Source organism: Sebastes fasciatus, chromosome 16, assembly GCF_043250625.1.
Source record: "Sebastes fasciatus isolate fSebFas1 chromosome 16, fSebFas1.pri, whole genome shotgun sequence".
Lineage (NCBI taxonomy): Eukaryota > Metazoa > Chordata > Actinopteri > Perciformes > Sebastidae > Sebastes > Sebastes fasciatus.
In genome coordinates, this window is record NC_133810.1 from 20,497,602 (window position 1) to 20,518,634 (window position 21,033).

The following is a 21,033-nucleotide window of genomic DNA, read 5'->3' on the forward strand; positions in this document are numbered from 1 at the left end:
ATAATGTATACTTCTACTTTACTACATTTCAGAGGTAAGAATTTTACTTTTTACGTCACTACATTTATTTGACAGTTTTAGTAACTAATTACTTGACAGTTTCATATTTTAGAATCAGTATATAAAATATATCTTGTTTTAAAGCACATTAAACCATCCAACAGTACATCAAATTAAAATAAGCTTTACCTTGACCAGCTTTAAAATACTGTTTCAGGTTAATGCATCAGTAATCCAAAATAAATAATAACGAATCTAACACTCATGGCGGCCATTTTGTCTTCCATACTTAGTATTAAAGTAGCCTATATTTGGCTAATATGTAACATTTTAAATGCAGGACTTTTACTTGTAATAGAGTATTTCAACATTAAAGTATTGCATCTTTTACTCAAATAAAGGATCTGAATACTCACAGACAGTATTTTACGTAAAAAGTCTACTCTGAGATCCATATTAATTATATTTCAGTAGAACCAAGCCTGCCAAAACATAAACTGAAATTGCAGTCTGTCATATCAACACACAGATGATCTTAACATTTTTTATTTTATAGCATTTTAAATTTCAGAGAAAAGTGGAGATGCCCAACAAAATCAGGAGGATGGGGCCATCAGCTGAATGTTTTCTATTGTACCTTTGTATTGAAAATAAAGAGAAGAAATAAAAAGAATGGTAAAAATAAAAAAAAAAAATAGGACATAGGACAAAGAAACAGCAATATATCCATTACGTTAGATGGCCCACTTACTTCCTAAAGGGCTGATTACATGGGTACAACCAAAATATGTGATCGGCCAGTACTGAACTCAATTCCTCTCCGGCAAGAGTATACTGAGTCCTAGTTAATTTGAATTTCTTATAAAAAACAACAGATTTTCGCAGCAAATATAGGCCTATTTCTAGGTCAAATTGGTTCACTGAGTTTGATACAATTTACATTCACCATCATCATCTATGAATACCTGGGTAATGTTTTATGGATTGGGATAACAAAAAAAAATGGCAGACCTGTTGTTACCTATAAAAATCATTAGCACATGTTTTGAGGCTGTTAAATTTGAGGCCTGGCTCTGTAGGATAGCTGTTTCTTTCTTTCAGCTGTTTGCTTCAAGGTCAGAAAAAAGCTGTAGATTGAAAAACTTTTCCCATCTATATTTGAAGAAAAATGGTTGAAAGATATATTGTTAAAAGCAAAAATTAAGATCACATATTCAAATCAAGCACAATTATGGCACTGAATCTTATGTTCTAGCAAAATTTTCAAGGAGTCAAAGATCAAAGGTTGCACAATTAAGAACAGGAATCCTCCCTCTGGCCGTTGAAGTCTATAGATTTAAAAACATCCAGGAGGACAACAGGTTGTGTGAAGTATGCAAGTTAGGAGAAGTTGAAAATGAATCACATCTTCCTTTGTATTGTCCATATTATGATGAGTTAAAAACTTCTATTTTCTATCTTCTGTTCAAAATCCAGAAATGTTTTGGTGCTTGGATGATGACAAAATGGAATGGCTATTAAATTTGAATGCCTATGGGTTAGCTACTTTTGTTTCTCAAGCTTGGAAAAAACGTCAGGATGGTTTATTTGTTTAGTATTATTTGTAATTTATGCTGCTACTCTGATTTCTGCCTTTGTCTTTTCTTTATTTTCTAAATAAGTGTCTTGAAAGCCTGTTTGGGCTGGTCATATTATTTATATATGACACAATAATAATAAAATAAAATAAAATAAAAAAACAATTTCACTTAAAAACTTTGAAGATATTGCATACATTCATTGTTTTCATAGCTTTATTGTTTTGTGAGGAAATTGTTGACACATATTGTTCAATTTCCTTCATAAATGCAAGAAATTAGGCTTTTTTTTGTCAATTTACATTTTTGAATTTTGAATTTTGCGAAAATTAAAATTAGATTAATAAGGAAAATGCATCACTTTCTTTGTCACTGTAATCATAGCAACCAAATAATATTTCTATAATGCAAAATCTAAGAAAATGTTGTCAAATATAAAATTGTTGACATCTTTCCACAGCTCATATGTCAATTTACAGGACAAAAATAAGTGAGAGCAAGTTTCACAATGTAATTCGCTTTTTATGTCACTTTTGTAAAAGATGCAGAATCATGCTGTACCATCACACTGAGCACTGAGCTCATGCGCGGTTTAGCTATTCAGCGTCGTTGCGTCACGTGACGCAGTGATGACAGCTCCGCCCCCCGGCTCGAGGCTTTTGTAAAGGGTCACGTTGCGCTGCAGCAGTGAAACAGGAGACCGCTCAGCATCCTCAGCACCCTCAGCACCCAGCTCACCTGCTCTCTCTGCAACACCCATCACTAGGTAAGAATGAACCCTGAACTGATCAATAAGACAGCTTCACACACTCTTCATGTGTTATCGATCATATACAGATGATAATAATGATGATGGGGATGTGATGCTGCTCAAGCTAACTTGATTTTCCAAGCTAGCAGGTAAGCCATGAATTCATTGCGACCGTTAGTAAAGTTACCTGTGGCTCGTGTGCCGTCGTCTTTCTTCGACAGAAAACCATTAACGTCCATCCCTCTTATAGGAAGTTTTATTTAATTTTATTCCATTTTACCGTCGAATTACGCAACAGGAAGGGCACAAAAGTGATGACCTTCAAGGATGAAAGGGGACAGACAAGAGCCTGTTGCGTCTGCCCTCTGTTAAATCAACACATCTTGCTGTTTTATGCGTTTTGTTAGTGTAAATGAGTAGTTATTAATCGGGATGGCAGCTGTGTCAGTGCCTGACACTGTACCTGCCCCTGAGCACGTAGACCACCGTGATGTGATGGAGGCGGGGCGGCCTGAGGAGGAGTTCATTAATATATCAAGCTTCACATATCAATGCTATTGTACAATCAGACTTCATTTTAAAAGCATAATAGCACTAGAACATCACATATTTAGATTCAGTTAATGTTCACACAGATGTGAATATGTGCTTCTTAGTCTTGGTCAGTCTAAACAAGCAGTTTAAATATGTGGGCTTGGACGTTGAGATAATATGAGGGGCATTTTTCACTATTTTCTAACATTTTATAGACCAAACGATTAATAAATTACACAATAATGAAGATTATAGTTAGTTGCGGTCCTAAATAGGAGTAAATAGAGCTGCAACCAACCATTATCTTCATCATCAATTAATCTTTTCTTGAAAACCCCCCATAAAAAACCCTCAAGATATTCACTTTACCATCAAAGAAGGCCAAGAAACCCATAAAATAATCACTTTTGACAGACTGGAAGCAGTGCATTTTTGGCATTGTTTGTTAAGAAAAAGGCTTAAATGAATTATAGATTAACATAATAGTTGCTCATTAATGTCGATCGACTAATAGATTAATTGACTAATTAATATTTTCATATTTTCATAGAGGTTCTTACATGAATGTAGGCTATTTGTACAATCAGTCATGATGTAAATCAGGACCGACTAGAGCCCTTTTGGTGCCCGAGGCGAAATTCAGATATGGAGCCAGATTAAGATTAAGATTTCATTAAATTTCCTTTTACAAAATTAACCAAAACACTGACAACGAAGACGATCTTGGGTAGATAATAATGAGAATAAATATGAAACAAAATTTTAATCATACCCTCTAAAACTAAGAAGAAATCAGGTTTGAATTATTAAAATGAAATCAAAATAAAACAAGAAGTATATTTTGAAGTTAAAAAGTGTAAGTTTAATGAAATGAACAAAATGCAAATTGGGTAAAAAGAAATCTCATTTATGTTGGGTTTTTTAAAAGAAGAAAATTAAAAACAGGTGGTAAGTTCAAACCCCCAGAACAATATGGCCCCGTAAACTGCAACATACATCAGACATCAAAAATCGTTTTAAGAGAAAAATTAAGATTTTTATTTTCATAGATAACAGGCTCTGATGTAAATCTCATAAGCATAACACAAGAATACAGGGTATATAACAAAAATTATGATTTATTTGAATGTTTATTAATAGCTTTACATCTACAGATTGTATTGTAATCAAGGGTAAAAACAGTTTTAATTTCAATCATCCATTTTCCTTCTCTGTATATTCAACTTGTCATGCAAATTGAAGATTAAACTAGAATGGCACTCGGAGAGCGCATACCTCTGCCAAGGTGCGTGACTTTAAAAACAGATCACAGCTGGCGGTACCTTGAGGTGGTCGGCTTATTATTAACACGGTGCGTTTCCGTGTAACGTATCGGCGGATGCCTCTCTCATTCAGCAGCCTTGTTATGTCTGTATAACGTTACACTACGTTATCTCTCATCCCGTCGTCTACCGCTTTTTTTCTTTCTCACCGCGGACGTCCAGGCGCTCCCACACCTTGGATTCTCGCAACACATCCACACACGTATCTCTCTGCTCTCAGAAGGAGGAAAAAGGCGGGGACATCAATGCGTCATCAACGCGTCATCAATTACACTGCGCATGTGTTATACCCTGTAATCTTAATGCTCAGGCTGATCAAATTCTTAAACAAATTCCTGAATCCGGATCGAATGGATTGTTCATTATGCTACCTTCCTTCCCTCCAAAAAATTTCATTCAAATCCATTGCAAATTTTTGGAGTAATCCTGTTAATAGACAGACAGACAGACAAACAGACAGACGGTGAAAACAATACCTCCTTCTAAGGCCTTTGGCCTTGGCGGAGGTAATAAAAGAGTACAGTATACAAGTGTTTAAGAGGGAAATGTCACCGAGTGTAATCTGCACAATTTCACTAGTGTCAACGTTTTTCTGAACTGCCAATGCACGCAGCCTTGTCGTCCGGCTCAGCCTGTTGAGCTGCATGGGAAACAGTGCTCCTTCTAGCTCTGCCGGATCAAGGCCTGAGGATAGAAACAGCCCAAACACAGGAGGGTGCATCAGTTCCAAGGCCAGCAGCCCGTCTGGTAACAAAACGCAGCACTCCAAGCAGGCTTTTTACTAGCGTTGCCCTATAGGAGCCATTTCACCTCCTTAAAGCGCATGCAGCTTGCAATGTAGAGAAAAAAACAAGGTGGGTAAACAAATACAGACAAGGCAACTAGAAATATCCTATTTTCTTTTCCATGCTCTCCTTATTCACATGCTTACCATTATAATAGTAGCTAGCTATCAATAAATGTCACATGTGCCTGCCACTGCCTACAGCCAAATACTAGGCAAATATAGTATGCAAGCTTCAAATATATTGCAGTTTAATGCTTGCAGTAATGCTTCAAGATTTTGCATGATTGCTATAAATGTAGATTCTGGATTGAGTTGGATGTATTTGTGGCCTCCATCTGCATCCTGGGTTTGTAAGTGAGCCTATGCAGCATCAGTTTTACAGAGGATTGACTGACTGTTGTAGATTGATATAATCATCCTGTCCTTTCTAAGGTGAAAGCTTAAAGTACATAGATCGGAGTGGTATAAATGTGAATTTTATTGTAATTTTTCCCTTTAATGCATGACTATCTGGTCTGCACTGCATTTGACTGATGTTTATTGAGAGTGTTTAACATGCAGTGATCACAGTTTTGAGTGGTTCTGCATGACGCCACAGTAGGGAGTTGACTGTTGCATCTTGATGTCGCAGTACAGAAATGGTGTTTGTCTTGTTGAGGTCGACCACTGTGCAACAGGCTGGAGTAAGGGTGGGCGATACATCGAATATAGTCGATGTATCGCGGCTTGTCCCATGCGCGGTGTATAAAATGACTATATCGCGAACATCGACCACAAATTGTTATTTCACAAATATTATTTTAGGCCATATCGCCCAGCCCTAGGCTGGAGTGGAAATCTCAGCTGTCACTCCATCTCATCTCTTATATATTTCTCAAATTTCATCCTGTTAAGAAAATATTCCAAATCATTTTTTTTAATGCCTACTCCAAAAATATATTGCCTGTCATTGTTCACAATGCTATAGTTATCAAATCATGCAGTGATGTCCTTCATCAGAAGATAACTACTGCACACTGTATGGCAGTATCTGGAAGATAAACCTTGTCACAAGCGGTAGTGTCTGTAGGTTGCTACCTCAAGTCATGTCAGAGTGACATTTTTGAGCAGGGTGCATTTTTGCTGATAAGGAAGATGAATCTTCAAACAAGCATTTCAGTGTTTGCACTGCTGAAGTGCCCTTGAGCAAGCGGAAACTTACATTCTTTCCTTTGTCTTAAGAGATTAATAGGCCACCAGAAATCAATGTTTACATTTTTTGAAACTTGTACTGTATATAGGGCTGTCAATCGATTAAAATATTTAAACACATGATTGTCCATGATTAATTGCGATTAATCACACATTTTTCTGTTCATCTGTTCTAAATGTACCTTAAAGGGAGGTTTGTCAAGTATTTAATATCAACCTGGGAGTGGGTAAATATGCTTGCTTTATGCAAATGTATCTATAGATTTATTATTGGAAATCAATTAACAACACAAAACAATAAAAAGAGGTTGTACGCACTGCTGAAGCATCTCATCTTTTTATCAATGCAGTTACTACATCAAAGTTTAAATGCCACACTCATTAAGTGTGTGGCCTTTGCTGTGCGATGTAGCACTACCACTTGATGTATCCCAAATATCAATATTTTTCATAAAAATGTAATAATATTTGTACTTTTAACTTTTGATGTTAGTGGAGGCTTTGTCTATTTCACTTTAAAACACTGCAGGAGGACTTATAACTAAACTCAACACCATCACTCATCCAATAGTGCATCCGTCAATAGATGTCAATATATCTTTACAGTTCGTGTTCCTCCATTTTGTTACCAAAATGGCACTGACCAGACAGGTTCACTGTGTGATGTTTCCACCAGGCCTTTCAAAGCTGTCACCAGCTTGGAGTGGCCAATTGTGATGAAGGATAACTTAATTTTCAGGGCATAGAGGATTTAAAATGCCTCGACCCATTTTGTTTTTAGGGTTTTCATTAAGGATGTTCAGAATTAACCGTTTAACCGTTAATCGACATTAAGCATTTTAACTGATTAACGCTATCGGTTAAAACGGTTAAAAGCAATAATTATAATTAATTAAAAAGCTGAGCGGCTCGTCACTTTAAGGAGAAAAGCTGGTCCACCTTAACACCCCACCTTAAGAAGCAAAGCCGGAGTTGCAGAATAAAGAAAGTCCAGCGGAGCGGAGGAGTTGTAGTTTCGTAGCATTTATTCAGCGACAAATAAACTGTACACACACTGCTACACCTACGTTCACCGCTATAACGCCACCAACAACCCCACACTCCCCTCCGTCACACACACGGACACTCGTTAAAGTTACGTCGTGCTGACAGACTGTATGTGTATGGCGGAGGCGGCGAGCAAGAAGCCTCCGGCAATGCTAGAGCTGCTAACGTAGCACAAATACACATACTGTTTATCAGGCAATCGCTACCGTTAATCCAGGCAGACAGAGTGTGGTTATGCCGGGCAGACACACAGCTGACAACCTGCTAAACTAAACTAAATGTGCGGTGGGGACTTTTACTGGGAAAGTGGCTGCATGTCCGCGATACTACACGCAGTAGCGTGGCTGCTAACGCTCCCGGAAGGGTGAACTGGGGACTCAGTTGTCTGTTGTGCTCATACACTGCAGCTGGCGCGAGGCACAAATCTTGTCGGTTAACGGTTAATAATCGGTTAACGAGGGTCGGTTAACGGTTAAGAAAGCTTCTTTTTGTACACCACTTGAGGAAATTAAGTATAGTGCAGTATACTTAAATAAATCAGTCAATCAGTTTCATTAAAGGATAAAAAACGCTCACTCTTCCCTTGATTGATCATCTGTATCATTCAGAGTCTCTTAGCACAAATCTGCAGTGCTAGGGCCCTGCAGTAGGTGATCATTATTTAGTGTGCTCAACAAACTGGAGCTTTGTGTTGTTGTCAAGAAATAAACTCTTGTTCTTTGATTCTGAGAACTGAGACTGTAAACAAAACCTAATATTCACAGTCGATGTTTTAAATACCTGAAATTTTTTTTGTTCAAAATGGCTGCCACAGCATCATATTTTGGTTGTGTCATCCTGTTTGGATATTTATTCATTGGATTGATTTGCCTACCAAATGACAGAATGTGTTCAGAAGTAGAAAGTAGATTTATATATTTAACCGCGATTAATTGCATGATTGTCCATAGCTAATAGCATTAATCGCAAATTATTCACACATTTTTTATCTTTTCAAAATGTACCTTAAAGGGATATTTGTCAAATATTTGACAAAATAACATGAGAGTGGGCAGATATGCTTGCTTTTATATTTATTATTGGAAACCAATTAACAACACAAAACAATGACAAATATTGTCCAGAAACCCTCACAGGTACTGCATTTAACATGAAAAAATATGCTCAAAGGGCAACAACAGTGTGTCAGTGTGCTGACTTGACTATAACTTGCCCCAAACTGCATGTGATTATCATAAAGTGGGCATGACTGTAAAGGGGAGACTCGTGGGTACCCATAGAACCCATTTTCATTCACATATCTTGAGGTCAGAGGTCAAGGGACCCCTTTGAAAATGGCTATGACAGCTTAGAGCGTTATTTAGCCTCCTACGTGACAAGCTAGTATGACATGGTTGATACCAATGGATTCCTTAGGTTTTCTAGTTTCATATGATAACAGTATCTTCACTTTAGCTTTAAAACTGACCCCGCTACAACCTAAAAAGTTGTGTTAATGCATTAAAGAAATTAGTGGCGTTAAAACGAATTTGCGCTAACTTTGACAGCCCTAGCCTAAATAAACAGTAAACATTTTTAACAGTGTACGTGTTAACTGGTGTGTTGTCACCAAACCTGCTCCAGGCTGATCATATATCAGAGGCAGGTCACATGCACACAGCAGGGCATTGTTCTTCAAGGTCCTCTTTTTATGCCTTCAGGCAATATAAAAGATGGGTGATCGGAACCATTTCCAGCCATCATTGTTGTCTTTTAGCTACATGTTGCCTATTTAGAAGAGGACGTTTTTGTGTTAAAACATATTTGGAAACTTTCCTTTGTGTTTGACTGAACATTGCATAAAATATAGATTCCACGTTGCCTTGCAAATCATTTTGCAATGTTTCCTCAGCAGAAATCCAGCCACACTGGACCAAAAGTCAGTGAAAATGTATTGTTGAAGCACGCAGGTGCTTCACAAAAGATAGCAGATATGCGCTGAGCATTAGTTTTGTCTGGCTTTAACAGTGGAGCAGGGCTGTACACACACAAACATACCAAAGTCCCACACTTCATACCTGTGCCCTTGGGTTGGCCTTTATCAAGTGCAAATAGCCTCTCTTATTCACTGGAGAGGTCTGCATGTACTTTATGCTCCTGGTCTAACTGTTCCTCTCCAGGGACGTATTGTCCCCTGCAGGCCTGGCCTCTTTCATTTCACCTGCATGTAGAATATAACTATTAGCAGTCGGGGTGTAAGAAAATATCGATACTCAATGTTTTGTGATACTGTATCGATTCTCAAAACACTGTATACATTTTTAATTAATAGTTTACACGCAAAGATAAACTCAGTCAATACTTTATTTCATTTGCAAAGAGATGCGTCCTCAGTGTGTTTGCCCTCTCAAAGTAGTGCTATGATGTTGGATGTTACAGGGACTGTGATAAATGCAAATGCAGATCCTACTGTTTTGATTGCATAAAAAAGTCAACTTTAATTAACTCAGATTTTATGCATGTGGCTGTGTGTTCTTTACACTACGACGATTAAAAAATCTCAATATATCGCCTTACTTACAGTATCGCAATATATCGCAATATATTGAATCGTCACCCCTGTATCATGACACGTATCACATCGCCAGATTCTTGCCAATAGAGTGCTCCAGGGATGACGTATTTTTGTAGACCAACCAGGAATATAGCATTGCCCTGGTTCACTCGACAAAAAGCCAATGGGATTTTTCCATTGGGTTTTGGATTATTGCAGAAAATAAGCTCTGTGGCAAACACACGTTTATGATACTTACACATTTTGTTGAGCAAGATAATCTCCACAAATGAACATCACTTTTATGATTTTTGAAGTGTAAATGCAATCACCAGAAGTAAAAAGCTAATGCTAGGCTATAAACGAACTACACCATGGTCGCATCAGCGCAATATACACAACGAGGCTGTAAAGGAGGACGAGTCGGCGGCTTGATGACGTTTAGTAGTCTCATTTAGCCACCTTTTTTAAGACACATAAAGGCTTAAAAATTCACGAGTGGGGTATTTATTGATGTATTCTATGTCGTAGAACAAAACATTGAAATCTCTTCAGCTTGTGTTAACCGCAGACCTTATTTCAGGCATCTAACTAAAAACCCATTAAAAAAAACCCATTGACTTCCAGATGAGGGAACTGGAAGTGCTAAAATGCTAACTCATTTCCGTGTTTTAGGACTCATTCTTGTAGTACTCTATACGCAGCCCTAATTCGCAGTGAGCTGTGCTTGACAGTTGTGTTTTGGTACCCGCACACTGTTTTCATTGAGAGGCCAGTGTGTGCTCTAAAGGTTGTTATCTCGCAGCTTTAAGCTGAGGATTAACACAGAGGATATAGAAAATGTCAGACAGTGTCCTACCACAGAAAACCAGCCTCAGTTGGGAATCCACTGGTCATGTGGTTTATTGTTGAGCTATGCTAAACCCTCCTATTAGCATATTTTTTTGTGTTACATGATGCAGTTGCTTTATATTGTAAAATCCAGGGTCTCCACATTATGATTTTCCTCTTTGTGCTGATAAAATACTATTTATCAATACAATATATTTGTTACTAAAGAAGTTGCGGTCACCCATCAAACAGATTCGTCTATAGTCGATCCAATATTACGGCACATGGCAGAGTACTTGAGACAAAGCTATAACCAGTGACGTCGTTCGCTGGGAGTGGCTTGTCAACCGGTGCAGTCGACCAGAGAGAGAAGTCACACCTTGTTCCCTGGCAGAGCCCGCATTAGTGGGAGTGATGCGTTTAAGGGATGTGTGAAAATGGGAATTTACAAACCCCATGCGGGCTCATCTTGTATGCGTCCAGTAACAGTATGCCTCCATGATCACAGCAGGAGGTTTGAAGAAAACTAGATGGGGTGATAAAAACGTGGAAACAAATCATGTATTAAAGGAAAAAGGAGTGCTTGTTAAATGTGCAGTGCACAAAGAGAGATATAATGACGTTAAGGGAAAACAGGAGAAGGCAGAGTGTTGCTGAGTCCTGCAGCTACTGTATGAAGAGGACTGGCAGCAGAGTATATAGGAGACCTGTTACGTAATGGTCCCTCTCTGTCTTCTGTGCTTGGAGTGGGGTGGGGAGGGGTTACATAACTGCTTATTTACACCAGAGTGAAGAACGGAACAAAATAATCTGGTTTGAAGCGCATTCATGCATGTTTGCACGTTGTGACAGCGCTGCTGCTGCCACCAAGATGGCCAGACATCATATCAAAGAGAATTTTTTTCTTTGTGTTCAAACAGTCAACCCCAGATGGTATGTCAATTTCTGTCTATTTATATCTGACTCTTATTTTCTCTCAGGAAGCACATCTTCTGCTCATAGTCATTGGTTTTATCACGACTTGCACGCTCACATGCTGGGTCCTTGGATTGTGTGACATCTTGTAGGAGTTTTGACATTTTCCCCCATCCTCCCGCCCTCAGTGAGAAGAGCCTAGTGTTGCAGCGAGGTAGCCATGTTGTAGACAATAGAGGGACAAAAAAATGAGGCCAGTGCTGGGCGGTCGTCCAGGTCGACACACCGTGAAACAATGTGACCTCTTCATGGCTTTTTCTCCTCTCTCTTTCAGTCACCATGACTCACCAGTATCCCGCACTGACTCCTCAGCAGAAGAAGGAGCTGCAGGACATCGCTGAGAGGATAGTAGCACCAGGAAAAGGCATCCTCGCAGCTGATGAATCCACCGGTATGAGTGTGTGTGGTTGCAATGTTATAACATCCCTTTTTTGTGAAGTACGTACTAGAGAAACAATATGATGAAATTCAGCAATACTGTTCTACTGTTCATCAAGTCTGTCTTAATTTGAGTCCTGTATGTATCGTCTACAGGCAGCATGGGGAAACGTTTGAACCCCATCGGGGTTGAGAACACAGAGGAGAACAGGCGCCGCTACCGGCAGCTGCTGTTCACAGCTGACCAGCGCATTGATAACTGTATCGGAGGGGTCATCTTCTTCCATGAAACCCTCTACCAGAACACAGACGATGGCACTAACTTCGCCAAGCTCATCCAAGACCGCGACATTGTTGTTGGCATCAAGGTAAACAATGTTCAATGCCGCAGTCAATAACTTTAGTCATATTTAAACCTCCAGAGTAGACTTCTTTAGTCGGGAAATAGTGGGCTTCATCACCTGAATCAGTGATTCTCAAAGTGGGGTCCTCTGTCAGGGGATTCGCAAAATAATTAGCTATAAATTATAAAATTGTGTTATGTCATTAAAAAGTACATATCTACACATGGAGACCATTTGTGCCATTAAAACAAGCATATTGTGTCCATTACTGTCACCCACGTTAGCTTTGGGCCAATAGAAACTCATGAATTAGTAACTTAATAAATGAATTTGACTAATTAAATATGACGACAGTGACTGTATATCGAACAAAAAACAAAGTAGTGTTAACATGATTCAAATTGAAATGTGTTTCTGTTTATCTCTATCAAACAGGTCTGAAGTATTTAGGTTGAAAAGTTTAAGAATACAAATAGTTCCAAAGGCATCTAAGAGTACAAAATGGTAGTAGCATTATGCTTAATCAAAAACACTGTCTGTTTGTTTGGCTGGTAAAACTAGAAAGGCTCCTATAATGTACATGAAACACAGACTCCTTGTCAGCATGTTTAGACACACACAGACCCATCCATAACAGCAGATCAGGTTGAGAGGACGAACTGTGTGAAAGAGCGAAGAGGGATTTTGTATCAGATGCTCTACATCAGTGGTTCTCAAACTTCTTTCACCAAGTACCTCCTCAGAAAATATTTGGCTCTCCAAGTACCACCATTATGACCGATGTTAAAATACAGTAGCGTAGGCCTACCCTATTCAGCAATGCACAGTTCACGCAGGAGGCAAATTTATTCCTAATAAGAATATTACTTATTGTTGACTTTTGTCAAAGGGGTAGCACTAGAACTGGCACTTAAACTCTTCAACACAACTCTCACACTACGCAAGGGGCAGCCCCTCACACTAGGCCTGCACGATATGAGGAACATATGCGATGTGCAATAATACTGTTCAATATTGCGATGACGATATGACTTGCGATAAATAAACAAATATTGAAGTGTGCATATTAGCTATACATATACATATACTGTATTTTATATATAACTAGGCTAAATGTTGTTTCTAGAGCAGCAACAGTAATGGTTTGCAATAGCAAAGTCACCATATAAACTCCTTAATATCTCACTGGAAACAATCTAAAATGTTAATAAAATAAATCACATTACTGACATGAAAATACTAAGTGAAGTTTATAAAGACCGAAGAACACAGACTTCAGTCAGTGTCAGTCCTTCCTCCTGTCCTCTGTCCTCCTGTCCTCCTCCCTCTGCTGTAGCCACCATTAGGGCTGATAGAGGGAAGAGGGGCTGTTTGGTTTCAGCCAGCTGATGAGTTTACAAGTAAGATATGTGGCAAACTAACCTAAACAGTGAGACTACCCGGCCTACTGCCAGCTTTAGTTTTAGCTGGTGTAGCCGAGGGTGACGGTGCTCCGATACTTTTTGAAGGTAATAAATTAATATACCATGGAGGCTCCGTAGTCTGCAGCGCATCACCGCTTCACGTCTTTCGTTCCTCCCTTCACAATAAACTCCCCGGACACTGAACACTGGATCACTGCTGACCAGGGAACTAAAGTCAGTCAGAACTCAACTAAATAACTTACACGTGTTTACAGTTAGCTGTTAGCTGCCGAACTAACGCGCTGTGCCTGTCTAAAGCGGCAGAGGATGACAGATTGAAGGAAGAGCAGATTGAAACGGCGCTTTCCTTTAACCATTTCATCATGTTTATGCTTGTTGAACAGGTGTAATAATAACGTGTCTTGGCTTTACACTTGCAACGTTTTATTGAACTTACGATTGGTTGTAGCCGTCTCAAACGGGGCTCTCTGATCAGTTGATCACAAACTGACTGCGCAGTGTGTTGATGTGAGTGGAGAGCTCCGACAGCGCAGCAGAGGAGAGGATGCAGCTTTAGCCCGGCGGCCAGTTTAACCATCCATAAATATGATTTTATTCATCGCCATTCAGACAGCCTTTTGCGATGTGTTCATCGCGCATGTTCATATGATGATGATGAAAAATACAGATGACGATGAAAAATATGATTTATAGGTCAGCCCTATTTCTTAATATTTTTTTTGAATATTTCAGAGACTCCTCCGTGTACCACTACAAAGAGCTGGTGGTACGCGAGCTCTTTATACTGGTACCACAGTTTGAGAACCACTGCTCTACATGATATAGAAAACAAAATATGTCCCTTTATATATGCAAACATTGGCGTACTTGAGAATTTGAATTTACATTTTTGTGTGATATCACATGTGCATTATTTTAAACAATTTCTGCTTCCCTCTCTAAAGGTGGACAAGGGTGTTGTGCCCCTCGCTGGAACAAATGGAGAGACCACCACTCAGGGTAGGAGTCATTATAGAAACACACTGGCTCTGTTCAGACCTGTAGGCTAGTGGGAAGACACCCAAAATCTTGAGATACCCTACTGGAGGTAGAACAAAGCACAACAATGTTTTTCATATTCTCTTAGGTCTCCTACATATGAAATGGATTCTTGTATAAAATTATTTATATACAGGCTGGCGGGTGTCAGCTCTGTGCAAAGCACCGGAACAAAAACACCGTCACATCTCTGACAGTATGATGATAATGTACTTTGCGTGCCTAGTCTGTAGCCTATAGATAAAATCTATTTTAATACAATACAGTTGTACCGACAGAATACAGTAGAGCACAGAAGCCGTTTCCATGCTGCGAGGCAAACTAGCTCTCGCGTCTGCCTGTCTATTCACCTGAGGAGCGCGACGTCAGTAGAGTATGCGGTCCTTATTATGGCCCAGGACACATTCACATACCCACTGCTAAAAGAATGTGGCTATATGTGGCCCAGACCACCTCTGAATGTGGTCTAAACGATTGGCTCTCAATGCGTCTTGAGTGCGTTCACACCTTTACTTAGAGCTGTCGACTTGTGAGCCGATCACTCGGGATGCATGTTAATACCAGGTCTGAACAGGGCCAGACTCTCAAGGCATCACAAACATTACAAAAAAATACCCTGCTGTGGTTGTGATGGATGTTTCTGTGTATGTGTTGGAGTGTAGGTCTGGACGGGCTGTCTGAGCGCTGTGCGCAGTACAAGAAGGACGGCGCAGACTTCGCCAAGTGGCGCTGTGTGCTGAAGATCAGCGAAACCACGCCGTCTGAGCTGGCCATCTTTGAGAATGCTAATGTTCTGGCACGATATGCCAGCATCTGCCAGCAGGTTGGTGTGAGATTACTGAGGATGTTATATAGTTAGGTTAGAGATAAATATTCCCTCAGTTTTTTAATTGATTTGTGATTACATCTTGGGATTTGAGGACACTATTGGGCAACATAATAAACTGGTAGTGTGTTTGTTAAACTTATACTTTGTAATGTCTCCTAGAATGGTATTGTTCCTATTGTGGAGCCTGAGATCCTTCCTGATGGAGACCATGACCTGAAGCGTTGCCAGTACGTCAGTGAGAAGGTGAATTTACTATATATACAGTAACTCAAACCACTGTACACGTCTTGAAAAGTTTCTAATTCACTATATGTTAGCAACATATTAGCCCTTTGACATTCATATGTCTCTTTCCTGCTGCTAGGTCCTAGCTGCAGTGTACAAGGCTCTGTCAGACCACCATGTGTACCTGGAAGGGACACTGCTGAAACCCAACATGGTCACAGCTGGACACTCCTGCCCCACCAAGTACAGCGGCGAGGAAATCGCCATGGCTACCGTCACCGCCCTGCGCCGCACCGTGCCTCCTGCTGTCACAGGTCAGAAACAAATAGATATAAGAAACAAAAGTTGATTGGGTTGGATCCGTACGATATGTAAGTGAAGTGTGTATGTAGTATGTCTAGACCCTGACGCATCAAACCGACGGTCGGCCTTTGGACAGTTTGGGGCTGTCAGTGAGCGTCCGTCGGCCTAGTCTGCCCATGTTGGAGGTTTTTAGGCCGATTCTGCATGTTGAATCGGCGGCGGCTCCCATCGGTGAGAGAAATCACTCTGATTGGCTGTTCAGTTTAAATGTATCAGTGCACGAAAAGAGAAACGGAAGTGAGGAAAGCAAGCCAACGAGTAAAGTCAAGAAGGCAAACACAGAAGGCTCTTCTCATTTTTCCTCTTCATCTCTTCTGATCAATCAAATACACAGATATTTTCACACTAACATGGCAATCTAGTATGAAGCTAAGTGGTGAGTGAGAGTAAGGGTATTGTCAAAAATGACTAGATCCCCTACAATTGTCATGTATTGTTTTTAAGCCACCCCGCCGGCATGAGACTCGCTTTGGCATTTCCTTCTCTCCCTCTTTCCTTACGGCTCCTCTCACAGATACAGACACGTACGTCACAGACCACTCCCCTGGGCGAGTGTGTGCAGGGTTTTTCCTGCATAGAGAATTACGAGGCAGCCGCCTTCGTCAAATTTCGCCCCGCCTCCAGCTCTCGACAAAACTCTGACGGGTGTCTTCATAGAAAACACTATTTTCTAACAAGCATTGCCCTTGATGGATTTTTGTCATTTGTAACTGCATTTGCGGCATTACGCCGTTGTGTTGGCGCTGTAACAAACAGCACAGTGAACCAGAAAAGCCGCTGCCAAAACTGCCAAAGAGGAAGAAACGAGCTGTCTGTTTTAGTTTTCGGCCGGATCGCTGCAAAGCAGGAGCAGCAGCGCTACCGCTGGTAACGTTTTCGTCACCACAGCAAAAAAACACTAAAGTAAACAGAACTCCTTTTCCCTCCCGTTTGATGTTTTTATGTAGTTTTATATCACCAGTTAGCGTTTATAAATGCCGTTGCAAGCGGCAGTCTGCGTTTGTGAAAGCCGTTCCATGCACCTCGTTACATGTGTGCCATGAACAGTTTCATAATGAACCGAAAATACTTTTACATTTCTCAGCGGGTGGGCTGGCTGGCCCTCACCGGGCACATTTCCTCCGCGACATACATTATTTAGTTAGTTGCATGAAGTTTAAAACCAGTTTTTCTTTTTCAAAAGAATTTCCTTGAAGCGACGGCTCCATTTAAAAGATTTAATTAAAGTAAATATGTTTTCGTCATTCATTTATTGCTGGGAATTGTTATGTCTAAGTTGAATTGTGTGTTTGCTTGCAGACAAATTTCCCATTTTTGTGTGTTTAACTGACCTGCTGCGCTCTGACTCTAGAGTACATTAGCTTAGCATTTAATTGGATGTGTACAAGTTGAATGCTCCCTGTATTTATGTATAATTAGTGCCAAATGACGATACAGCACTTTCTGGAAAATGACATAAGAAATTATTAGGACATTAGAGATTTACGGACCCGTAAAATAAAGCATTACCACGTATTACGTTATGTATTGCAAGAGGATGTATCAATATATATTGCCAGTTATTTCTTTGTCCCACCCTCAGATATTAAGAAAGCCATTCATAGAGTTTAACTGGTGTGTGACATCAGGTTTGAGAAGATAAATAACGTGTGTGTATTAGCTTATTTCTGTTTTGTTTTTTTCTCAGGAGTGACATTCTTGTCAGGTGGCCAGTCCGAAGAAGAGGCCAGCGTGAACCTTAACGCCATTAACAACTGTCCGCTCGCCAAGCCCTGGGCCCTGACTTTCTCCTACGGCCGCGCCCTGCAGGCCTCTGCCCTGAACGCATGGAGAGGAGAGCTGAGCAACGAGAAGGCCGCCACCGAGGAGTTCATCAAACGTGCTGAGGTCAGACAAGACCATGAACCGTAAAATGAAACTGAAACTTCCTTTGTGCAATATCGTTAATCAATTTCTTTTTTGTCTGTTCTTCAGGCAAACAGTCTGGCTGCACTCGGCAAGTATGAGTCTTCTGGAACTTGTGCTGCCGCAGGAAAATCCCTCTACGTGGCTAATCACGCCTACTAAACATCTACCACATTCAACTGTGGCCTAGTTATAGTCTTATATCTGCTCTGCCATTCCCCCTCACTCCTCTATCAATCACAGGCCTGCGCTGTCTACTGTACTTTAGAGTTGTCAGAGTTATTGAAATTACATGATTAGATATGTGTATTTAAAAACATAATGTGAAACTACCATACTAAAGGGAACAGGCTTGTTTTTTTCTCTATTTAACCAAACAAATCAAAACAGCTTTGAGACAATTTATGACTGAAAACAATTTTGTGTCATGTCAGAGATAGGTAGTCAGAGGCTGCAAAGTGTTAACAATAGATCAATATAATCAGTCAATTCAAGCCTCTTCGTAACTGCTCCTGTCTCAACACCCAGTGCTGTGTCCGTTTCTCCCCCACATGATGAATCTTGAGCCACTCCCAAGCAGGGAGGTGTGTGTTGGTGTTTCGGCTCATCTTTAAAACGCTTTACTAGCATCCTCCCCGACAGTGGGACCAGCCGATTATTAGTGGCATCCGTTAGGGGACAAGAGGACAAGACAAACAGTGTGAAGACTTTTCAGATTGAGTTGATCTTTTGAGCGACTGTCCAAAAGTGTGGTGTGCTTATTGTGCTTTCAGAAAGCCGTAGCTCCAGCAGAGGTCAGTAGACCCTTACCAGGATTCATCCTAATGATTCATCCTAACCTTTCTGTTCACACGCTTCTAATCACCACTAATCACAGAAACATCTTGTGTGTCTAATCTCAGTATAACATTATCTTTAAATTACACACAGTAATTAATGTATTCAGTTGTGTGAAGGTGTCGATATTATGTGATGCTTGTGTGTCATTCCCCTCCCTCCCCCCAAGCCTGCCCCACAGGAAGAGAAGATGGTTTCTATTGACATAATGTGGACCAATATGTGGGGTTAGCAGCGGGGGAAACAGTCACTGCTGTGTTTGAATACTGTGATGTTTGTGATGTTAATATTGTTCTTGAAGCACTTGGTGTGTCAAATAGTGGAGAAAAATAAACTAAAACATTAAAAACTAGCAGAGGTCTCTGTGTGACATTATTGCTGAGGATAAAATTAAAAGGAATACCAAAGGCAAGTCTATGTATGGGCAAGACTACATTTATTTAGCTCCAGTGACATAAAATGTCACATAAAATGTCACCTTGAAGTAGGCTACGGTGTAAATCAACATAAATTGGCTTTGTCCGAAATCGCATAGGCTACGCACTACATACTCAATATGCGTACAATCGTTCAACATACTTTTGTGTGAATAAACAGTAGTATGTATCTTTTCAGACGCACTGAGCAGTAATTTGTGTCGTCACTTCCTGAGGGCCTCCTTGCCGGTCGGAGACGTGTAACCATGGGCCCTGACTTTCTCCTACGGCCGCGCCCTGCAGGCCTCTGCCCTGAACGCATGGAGAGGAGAGCATTATGGATATCAATCAAACACACTGAATGACAATTAACTTGAAATGCTAGAAAATCGCATTCAACATTGGCTGAATAAATTCCCAAATTCCTTTATAGTAATAGGGGGGGATTTTAATATGATTTAGACAACTCTATTGACTGTTGGCCACCACCTGATATTAGTGCTGTAGTTGAGAATCTAAAAATGTTTATTGAAAAGTTAAATCTGATTGATATTTGGAGGAAAACATTTCCTGGACTAAATGCTTACACTTGGAGCAATAGAACATCTAGTAGGCAGTCCCGCCTCGCGATTACTGGCTAGTATCCAAAAATATGAATATTGATAATGTTTCGGTTGATATTGTTACTACACCTTTAACAGACCATAGTGCAGTTTCTATTCATATTTCTTTACATTTCACCAATATAATAACCTTTATAGGCTCATACTGGAAGTTTAACAGTTCCCTATTTAAACATGAAGCAGTGAAAACAGAAATTCAGAAAACGATTTTTCACTTTTGGTGCAAGGCCCAATCTGAGAAATTATATTGTAGTAATTGGGAATTATTAAAGTTTGAAGTAGCACAATGCATAAGAGGATATGGAACTCGTATAGCAAAAGCCCGAAGACTAGAGGAAGAGACTGTGGTCTCAAAAATACTCTCTCTTTATCAGCGACCCCCTGTGAGTTTGAACTAATAGAACTTCAAAATAACTTAGATGAAATTTATAAAATGAAAGCATAAGGCGCATTTGTAAAGTCCAGGAAAAAATGGCTTGAGGACGGAGAACAGAACTCTCCCCATTTCTTTAATTTGGAAAAATCTCATGGAATGACTAATACAATAAAGCACTTAAATATCAGCGGAGTAGTAACTGATGATCCTGGTTTGATATCTTAACATTGCACAAATTTTTATAGCAACTTGAATAAGTCCAAATATTGTGAAGAGTCGACCTCCAGCTTCCTGAATACAATTAATATCACCCAAATAGAACCAAGTCATAAACAATTAGGTGATGATTCTATATCTATAGAGGAAATCATAAATGCAATTAAAGGGCTAAAGAATAACAGATCTCCTGGAGTGGATGGTCTTACGGCAGAATTCTTTAAAGAATTTGATGAACAACTGGCCCCATTTCTTTTAGAAGTTTTTGTTGAAAGTATTGAAAAAGGGATTCTTCCTCCCACCTTGACACAAGGACTTATTATCTAATTCCCAAACCTCAAAAAGATCATTTATTAATTGACAACTGGAGGCCAATATGGACTTGCATTTATATAGCGCTTTATTCTTCCGACCACTCAAAACTCTTTACACTACATGTCAGCATTCACCCATTCATACACTGATGTCAGAGGCTAGTAAGGTTCCAACTTTGCCCATCAGGATCTAATCT

General features: G+C 39.9%; 1 protein-coding gene across 1 annotated transcript; it reads left to right on the forward strand.

The window, feature by feature from the left end:
- The first annotated feature begins 2,201 nt into the window (after positions 1 to 2,201).
- Positions 2,202 to 19,243, forward strand: aldocb (aldolase C, fructose-bisphosphate, b). Its single transcript, XM_074610158.1, has 9 exons — positions 2,202 to 2,343; positions 11,823 to 11,939; positions 12,083 to 12,294; positions 14,639 to 14,693; positions 15,395 to 15,555; positions 15,721 to 15,804; positions 15,926 to 16,100; positions 17,837 to 18,036; positions 18,124 to 19,243. The coding sequence occupies exons 2-9, from the start codon at positions 11,828 to 11,830 to the stop codon at positions 18,214 to 18,216; spliced, it is 1,092 nt and encodes a 363-aa protein (XP_074466259.1). The 5' UTR covers positions 2,202 to 2,343; positions 11,823 to 11,827; the 3' UTR covers positions 18,217 to 19,243.
- The last annotated feature ends 1,790 nt before the right edge of the window (positions 19,244 to 21,033 follow it).

What these genes read in the sequence shown, in the direction of transcription:
- aldocb (XM_074610158.1), top strand. Translation starts at nt 11,828, where the DNA reads ATGACTCACCAGTATCCCGCACTGACTCCTCAGCAGAAGAAGGAGCTG. An exon ending in ATGCCAGCATCTGCCAGCAG is followed by an intron (nt 15,556 to 15,720) that starts GTTGGTGTGAGA and finishes AATGTCTCCTAG; the next exon opens with AATGGTATTGTTCCTATTGT. An exon ending in GCCAGTACGTCAGTGAGAAG is followed by an intron (nt 15,805 to 15,925) that starts GTGAATTTACTA and finishes TCCTGCTGCTAG; the next exon opens with GTCCTAGCTGCAGTGTACAA.